Below are 9,105 nucleotides of genomic sequence, written 5' to 3'. Positions count from 1 at the left end.
AAAGAAACACGAATACGTCACATTTCAGTCACATGCAAGGCGTTTGAAATGCCTATGTCAATGAGCAAGTAAGGGCCTGGAATCCTCCTCAAAAAAAGTGTTAGCTCACGGAAGTGTCAGTGAGTGCGCGGCATCAGATGGCGAGAANNAATAGAAGAACAAGAAAAGAAGAGACTCCCGAGAGTGTTGTCTGTCGCGCATCAAATATACATACAAGCTCGAGAAGTTCATTCAAATGAAATGCATATGTCCTTCAATCCTTCAACAAAATCAATCGAGATCAACTATAAAACCACTGAAGGGGGGACGGCTATTGAGAGTTGACGACGTGCCCCTAGCTTGTGACAGCTCCTGGCTTCAGCTTTGGATGAGACTGCGTATCACCCTAGCGAAATGCGGAGCTGTAAGCCCTGCATCTTCGTATTGTTGCTGCTGAGTGCCCGCCTCCATAAAACGTCTTGGCATGGTCAGTGACCGGACCTACGAATGAAGAGAAGAGAGAGAGACAAGACAACGGAGTATGAAAAGAGACTCCCACATTCAACACACCACGTTGTTTAGATGAACCACCTGTCACAGCAGCCGCGGCGGGGGGAAAGCAAGGATAGCCATACACAGGGAAAGTAAAAGAGCAGACCAATGGCGAACACAGACAGAAAGACAGGGAGATTCATACAGAGAAACATACCTATGCATGCACGCAAGTGCACCGTGAAGGAAGTTCTTTCCACGTCGCGTCAGCAGGAATCGAGGCGGATGCCGGAAGTTCTAGCAGGAAGGTTCTTCCTTATACGTTCGGTGAGAAAACCACCTCTAGAATGAGTGCGGAACATCACTATTCTATCAAGTGAACACTCAACTGTCCTCGGCTTGCTGCTAAGCCCTACCGAAGCCTTGCCGACTGACTGAGTTCATGTACATAATACTCGGTCACAAACACAAGCTGAGGGATATCTCAACCCTTCCATGTGGGCGAGTACTCGTGCGTAGCCATCTCCTGTGTACAGGGGACACATCCGGGACACGTATGTATTCAGTACATCAATCAGCAACCAAGAACGCTCACCTTGAGTGTGCCTGCATCAAGCATAGCCTCGTCGGTTAGGGCCTTTAAGACATGAGACCCGAATCCACCCTCACTCCCCTCCTCCACGACCAAAAGAGCTTCATGATCGGCTGCTAGCTGTCGAAGAAGCTCAAGATCCAGAGGTGCTAGAAAGCGGGCATCGGCAACAGTAACACCCACTTCATTCTCATGACAAGCGTTTCTTCTTTTATCCCCTGCATTTCCTTGTCCACTGGTGATTTCTCGCGAGTCTGACCAACCTGAAGACATCTGTTTACAATGGTGAGACGTTGGAGCGATAGAGATAGAGGTGTCGTCGCTCAAAGTGACGACCCGAGTCGATGGAGTGCCTCCAGAGTCTTCGGGGACTGAACTGGAAGAAGGACCGGTAGGACCCTCCTCTAACATTTGAGCAGCCTGAACTGCCTCCAGGAGCCGAGTCCCTAGGGATAAAATCGCCACCTGCATGCAAACGGATCACCAATGTTCAACAGATATTGTATGGTGCATACTGTTGTTCTCCTTTTTACAAGGTTGTCCGCTTCTCCTTTCAGTAAAGTATGAAGTATTCCTTATACCTGGCTGTGGGGCGCCCACCGGTGTCTTCCCGACCGCACAACAAGGGAGTAAAGTGAGCTTTTCTTTCGTGACACAGGTGATTTCTGTGCTACTGACAAGTTTAGGAGACTAATAGAGATAACCGGCGTGCTGCAAGAAGTTGCAACACAAGAAGCGCTGTCTGCAGGGCTTTGTTTTCTCCCGCACAAGCAGGTCCATCAGGACGGAGTTGACTAGATAGAGGTTTGTTATCCGTCACCCTCGACAAAGGACGCGAGGGCGTGGCGCACACACGAAAGTCCGCAAGTGCCTGTGCTACCACTATCTGCGCATGTAGTGGGATATGACGGAACTGCCATCCCGGGTATTCGCTGCCATCACTTCGATGATTAGGATAGTGCATACAATGTACAACTTTACTGTATGTCTCCGGAAGTACACAAGAGTAGAGAAGGAGAGGCTGCGCTGCAAATACGTATCACGTGAGCTGGAGGGACCTGTCCTGCTAGCAATAAACACGCGAAAACATTCGTTGTGACTTGCGCTAGTCGATTTCCGTTCTTCTACAAGAACGACGATCAGGGCATGCAACGGCGCACAACCTAGTCACATTTACCTTGTGTTTCGCGTGCGGCTTCGCTTTCTTCACAATTCTACCCTTGCCTACTTCCAAGGCCTTTCCACGCTGTGGCATCTCAGTCACGGAGTGGCTGTGAACGGGAAAGAAAGATACAAAAGAAGACAAGTTTGTTTCCTTTAGGTGTTACTTGATCCACGATGAACAGTCGACTGGGAGAAGAACGACGTGGCATACTTTCAGGACAACTTGCATCGACTAGAACCGCGTACGGCTGGCAGACACATGCGTCCTCGGAGAATTGAAATCTTTTAACAATCAATCTTTTCCTATTGTATACCGGTGGTTACTATCGGCTAGTAGTGGTAGCAGTGTTGTGAAGGACATGCGCTGGTAGTCACAGCTGTGGAGTCAAGAGTTCATCAACACCGGGCCCGCACAACCAACCAAAGCCCTCAAGAGCAACCCCTCCTCCAATCCGCTAGGCGAGAATCTTTCTTTCGGGTAACGAGCGAGCGGGCAGGTATGCGATACCCCAGAAGCACATCCTGCATCTCATCGACTGCCCCCTTCAGAGTTGAGAGTTTTACTATTAACAATGCGGCACACCACGACTGCACTCAAACCTGCGGTGACAGCACGGACATCGCCGGACGACGCTAAAATATAATGTGTGCTCGACTTCTCCTCACCCGAGAAAATTGTTGAGGGTCGCGATACCATAGCATGAAGATCGAGGATAGCGTACAGCTGATGGCCCCTTCTCGTACTGATATGCCGTCTGAGAGAGCATGCAACACAACCCCGAAACTACGCCGTGAACTACGCTGAAGAGGTCGCTCTATCTGACTTTAGCTGCAGGGCCGTCTCTGCGTGTGTACACGCACACTCTTGGAGAATCCCATGACCCGGCAGCTAGTGAGGCATGCTCGTGCTACAAATATCTGTTCTCTTTCTTTCTGGACGTGCAGATCCACGCGAGCAACGACGTCATTCACGGCCCCCTCGCGAGTCTGCTGGCTCCCAAAGTGGAATTCATAGCTTCTCATTCATTGATTAGACATAGGAGATCGACGAAGGAGCTAGTCCGCTGATGCCAGTGCTCCTCCACGCGCCCAGTCTGTTTTCTGGAGTTTGCGCTGATTGCTCCTCACGCTCAGATCCCGCCTTCTCTGAAAGCAGCCACCCTGCGTCCCCCCGCGCACTCGTGTCTATCGAGGGAGAAAAAGCGAGCCACTTCTATTACTTGCTGTCCGGAGAGGATACATGCTTATTACATTGTTGAGCTTTTATTGACTCTGATGAATTCAGTCCATACTCCCATGAGCCGAGAAGGATGCGAGCAAATTTCGCAGTGCGAGTGTCTTGTGAGTCCCCCGCGCTTTATCTGAGCATACAGGTACTGTACACGGGTTGAAGGTCCCGCGTTTTTTTGGCAGCTGCAGTTCTCACCTCTACCATGTGTAGTAACTCGAGTTCGTCACTGGGAGCCATCACGACGAGATCGGGCAGACAACCGAGGAACGCCAAATCGAAGGTGCCGTGATGAGTACTGCCATCGGGGCCAACGTAGCCCGCGCGATCGATGAGAAATCTGAATCAGCCACGACCCGGCAAACAGAAAGACATGACCGAGTGACTGCATGCAAAAAGTAACGACAAATCTCCCTATAGAAAATGCTACCTCAAGCTAAATACTCGGACCTCAAGCAATTCCTGTCCTCGAATGAAGCGAGATCTTCTGGACGACAAAGCAGTGTATCGACTGCATCGTCACTAGAGGCAAACGAACAGTTTACGCCGTTGAAAGTAAGCCACTCACATGAGTCCGCTTTGTTGTCACTTAGTAGGACTGTGTCTCTCCTTTTGTAACTTACCTAACGGGTAGCTTCTGCAAGGCGGCATCATGGACGATTTGGTCATAGGCCCTTTGAAGGAAGGTGCTGTAAATAGCGCAGAAAGGCTTGAGACCCTCAGAGGCCATACCGGCGGCGAATGTAACAGCATGCTGCTCCGCGATGCCAACATCAAACATCCTTCTAGGAAATTTCGATCCCATCATATGAAGCCCAGTGCCTCCTGGCATCGCAGCTGTAACGCCAACTACTCGCTCATCAACTTCCGCCAACCGCAGCAGAGCCCGCGCTGCGATCGAAGTAAACGACGGTCTGGACACACTTCCACTTGAAGCCGACTTCTGAGATGAAGACACAAGACTTGTTCCGCCCAGCAAGCCCGCATGGGGCGACAGATTCTGCGTCGATTGTGGGGTGCCCTCCAATGTACTGGAAGTTGTTTGGTCTGTCGAGCTCTGATTTTGCTGGTGAGAGCCGCTTGTTCTACAGTTACTGTCAGCTGGGGACACTTGGCCTGACTGAAGTCGATGCAAGGCAGCGGTAGACTGTGAAATGCGTTGTTGAGGCGTGTAAAGAGAGGGGTTAGTCCCGCACTGCTTCTTTTTGAAAGAGGCTTCCAAGGGGGGCCTGACCAATTTCAGCGTATCGGAGAAACCTGGAGTAACTCCATGGAGGCGGTCGGCTGCCTCCAACGCAGGAGGATATCCATGGCCCTTTTCCGTCTTCACATGCAAGACAGTAGGGCCTTTCAGACCAGAACGCTAGGGGGGAAGAACACACAGGAACAGCGGAGCGAGCAAGAGGCTATAGGCGAGCGTGAAACAGTATCTGTAGATATTTGCTCGGTTGGCCGCTTAATTCAAATGACCCTGAAGTCTAGATGACATTCTTTCAAGCGCACAAAGTCTAGGCGTTTCTCACATTTCATTGTGAACTGATGTTTTCCGAACTTCATCAACAGAAGCTAGAGAGCAGCAACAGAACAGGCTAGGCTTTCTCTAGTGCACCTCGGTATAGCAAGTTCAAAGCACCCCCACTACGATGTACGAATGCCTCCCTCCGAGGCCAGTGCTTCCACAATTTGAAGGACAACCTACGCGTGACTGTGAACAAGAACGGTGGAGCACAGAACTTGAGAATACCTCAGTAAAGGTGCGTGGGTTCCTTCATCCAACAGTTCGACAACTTATCCGCCTTGTGTGTGTTCTACGACTTGCCAGTATGACTTCGCACTAGAGCTCAAGTACCACGCACCTTCAAATCAGAGAGAACAGCAACAAGATTCTCAACATCGTGGCCATCCACTGGACCGAGATACTCGAACCCGAGAGCCTCGAAAAACGAAGAGTCTACTTGGGAGTGTGAATCGCCGTTCTCGTCTTCGCCTTCTCGCTCTTGTGCATCCAAGATATCTTCGCACTGTCGTCGCCTCGACTCCGCTCCGTCTCCATTCTCCAGGAGGCCTGTCCCTCTCACGGGCGTCTCGCCATTCCGCGAGACAGACTTGAGAGACAGAAAGTCTCTCGCCTTCAGTAATTTCTCCATGTGACGAGAAACTGCACTCGCGGGAGCAGTCCCGCCTGCGAAAGAACAAAGAGGAAGACTCAGTCAGGGGTCCTCAGCCACTGTTCGTCGGTGTTTAGACAGCCTTTAGAGTGAGATTCTCTAAAACTCACAACACAGTGCACCGCGGATGTGCCTTTTCTGCAAAGCTCCCTACTACCGTACGACGTTAAGCTTTTTCGTGCTCTGTCACGGCAGATATGGAGCACAGCACAAGACACGATCAAAGATTGGAATTCTTCCTATCATTAGCAGATCGAGTCTTCAACAGGAGGGCTCTTTTCAAGTCTCTGTCCAAGAAGCAAGCGGTGGTGATCTCCCTGACAGAAGTGCCTTTCCACAAGCTTTGCTGCGTGTTCATAGCAGAGGAACCCGGTCTACCATGTAGAACAAGTGTACAGTACCCCCGGAGAACGCTTGTGGATGTCGCATTCTTGGAAATTTTACGCTTCACAGAATGCACCACACGATGAAACTTCATGAGACGTCTCGATCCACGCGTATAAAGAGGAAGCAGGAGCAACGGTGGGTGGCCGCGCGCTGACGATTGCTGTGTCACGCAGGATACTTCTGCAGTGTTCTGCAGCTTACCGGCTGAGGCGGTGCCCGTGGGGAGAGAGACTTGCTGATTGTCATTAAGGAGGACAAGGACAGGAGTCCTCAAATACCCGCACGCATTGAGCGCCTCGTAAGCCATACCTCCAGTCAGGCCGCCGTCGCCTGAAGGTGTTGCCCACGGAACCGACAACACACTGACGCCATTGTTTACTCACAGTTCGGCGAGGACTACAACAGAGACACCACTCGGACTACTACCGTCACGGCAAAAAACACGTGCGCAGCACCACGAGAAGTAAGCAGCCACAAACGCCTACAGAACTCTGGAAAAAAGCGGTTGGGACACTCTCTCACATAGTGTCAACGGCATATAAGAAAGGCGGAGGTGCGTTCCTGGCTCCCGTCAGGATACATTCCGCCCACGTAGCACATGCGCTCTCAGCGATGGGAGGTCATAAACGGACGAAACAACAGAAGCCCTACCAATCACTGCGACATGCAACCGCCGCTTCGCGCTTCCCCTTGCCGCCTCATGGAGAACTTGCCACGCAACTGTCATGCCCTGGATAGAACTGATAGACGTTGACGAATGGCCTGAAAAGAGAAACAAGAATCACGCAGTCGGTTCTCTCACGGCACGCTCTGCTCGGTTCAACACATCTTCTAAACTGTCACCCCTATTCGCGAGCTGCGTGGAAAGTCACGACCTGACTAGGGACAGGAGCATCACAGCGGGACAACAGACAATGACTGCGAAAGTATGTTGTATGATATCCTAGCTTCGCGACCGTGACGTTGTATGTTGGATGTCGAAGTCAGCGCAACTCTCTCTCGTACTGTGCGTAGGCGCCAGGAAAGAAGTACGGCGGTAGGTTGAAAATGACGCTGCACGTACGACGGCCGCTCTACAGTGCGCCTTCCAGTTTGGCTCCAGGATGCTTCTACAGAGTAACGTTGGTACCACAAGAGAGCTCAGCAAACGCTTTAACGAGAGCACGGGAAGTTAGCTTTGACGGTCTCGTGCGGCTCCGTAGGCAAGAGGGACAGGCTGCTTTACTTACCAGCCCCAAAGGCGTCGTAAATGGACTCAGATCTTTTACAGAAGCCGGAGATACCCCCAGACCTCCTCAAGCTGCCCATTAAGTGCCGTCGTCCTGTCAACATCTGTGAGCGCGGACAGAGCGGACAAAAAGACCTGCGTAAGACCATCCCATAAACTGATGTGGACTGGGCGACCGCCGGGTCGTCTGAACTTGTCCATCACAATTCTCCTCGATGTTAGTGTGCAATAGAGAGATGACCCTGATTCCTTGGTAGATTCTGAGTAACGTACTCATCAAAGGTCCTTCCGTCCCCTGTTTTGTACAGCTGAACTTATAGCATGTACGTACGTGGCTGTCCATTTCCGAGTAGAGAACAACGTCATATTCTGATCCGCTGTGCGCTCGCTGTGGACTGCATACCTTATGTGGATAGGCTTGGTGTGAAACGTCGTAGACAATGCGGTCCGTGGGTACATCAAGAACGCGTAACAAAGCAACAATGACCTCCACCATGCCTAGTGAGGAAGCCAGGTGTCCTCCAACTTGAGACACCACCCGTAGAATCTCTTGACGGATTTCCCTGCAAAAAAACGAGGATCGGTTCAGTCAAAACAGCCTCCAGGCGACGTGGAATAGTACGAAGGCAACACTGGACAGTGAGCAGACTTCGCGCACGTACAAGTGTCGCCATCACGGCAACCGTGAATGCATGGGGACTTGAGATAGAGAACAGAGGCGCTCTTTTCATACTGACGGGAACTTGGGCTCGGCTGCCTCTTGACTCGGCCGTATATTTTTGTGGATGCTGGCCAAGGAATAGGAGTCGATCGTAGCCCTAGTGGTACTTCCGTCTTCGAAACCGGCGCAGACGAAGTACGGGAAGTCGCTATCGCTGCAGGAGAGATGTGCGCCAGTAGCAAGCGCTCTTACTCGCAGAGTTGAGGGAGTGACTGGAGAGGCAGCCGTTTCAGGTCACAAGGCAGGTTGACGGCGGATAGAAGATTGCAGAGGCCTTTATGTTTCGAGATGCTGTGAGAAGGCTTAGGGAGCAGCGGAGGCACTGAGCGTCTTGCGAACCTCTGATGAAGAGAGGCGAAGCCTCGTTCTTCGAGCTGCCGCTTGCTCGTCATACGGTCGTTGGAAACTCTGAAGCTTTCGCTGTGCCCTGACTGGTTTCCCTCCTCGCGGCGTAGCTCCTTAGAGAGTTCGCCCATTCGCTGGAAGGCAACGCCCTGCTGATGACCGGAGGTTTCTGACTTCTCTGACTGAACAGGACGGGCAGTTGGATAGGACAGAACCTTAGAAGAAATCTCTTCACGAGAACGTTTAGGCGGTCTCGGAAGAGCGGACACACCTTCTGCTCGACACGAAATGAAGCTACGAGCTCCAGGGACAGCATCTCTCGTAAAGCCACACGACGTGAGGGTGTCCTCGAATGCTGTACTAGTCCTGTTTGCGCCGACAGACGGACTACCGACCAAGGAAGAAAAATGAGGCGTAGACAATGAAACTGACAGAAATGACAGAGACGGTTCCTTTGCTAAAGGAGAGCAAGGAGAGGCACATGATGAGATCAGCTCCCGTGAAGCCAAGTAACCGAGTGACTCTGGACGGCCACGACAAAAAGAAGAAAGAGAAAAAAGAGAGGACCTGGCCCGGTTGAGAGACCGCCATGCAAAAGCCGGAGAAACCAATGAACGAGAAAAACTGGGATGCGGACGACTCTGGTTTGTAATGACTGCACCGCCCCCGGGTAGACGGGCACTGGGAGAAATAATAGGGAGGGATGAGTAAGCAGCACTGTGCTCTCGTAGAGGCTTAGAGATAGAAAGATAACTTGACGAGAATGGATATAAAAAAGACGAAAGAGAGGAAGACAGAAGA

General features: G+C 51.5%; 1 protein-coding gene across 1 annotated transcript; it reads right to left on the bottom strand.

Moving 5' to 3' along the window:
* Nucleotides 1-194: 194 nt before the first annotated feature.
* CSUI_004355 (1-deoxy-d-xylulose-5-phosphate synthase) lies at nt 195-9,105 on the bottom strand (the record flags this gene model as incomplete). Its single annotated transcript, XM_068064547.1, has 12 exons — nt 195-480; nt 1,067-1,528; nt 2,241-2,334; nt 2,894-2,982; nt 3,654-3,795; nt 4,079-4,818; nt 5,312-5,637; nt 6,212-6,340; nt 6,662-6,772; nt 7,240-7,342; nt 7,642-7,801; nt 8,152-9,105. Coding segments are annotated over 12 exons (3,433 nt in total), but the record flags the coding sequence as incomplete, so codon positions are not given.

This window comes from Cystoisospora suis (genome assembly GCF_002600585.1).
Source record: "Cystoisospora suis strain Wien I chromosome Unknown contig_2019, whole genome shotgun sequence".
In the NCBI taxonomy this organism is placed as follows: domain Eukaryota; phylum Apicomplexa; class Conoidasida; order Eucoccidiorida; family Sarcocystidae; genus Cystoisospora; species Cystoisospora suis.
Note: the sequence above shows the minus strand (reverse complement) of the source record. Positions and strands in the feature narration are given on the sequence as shown.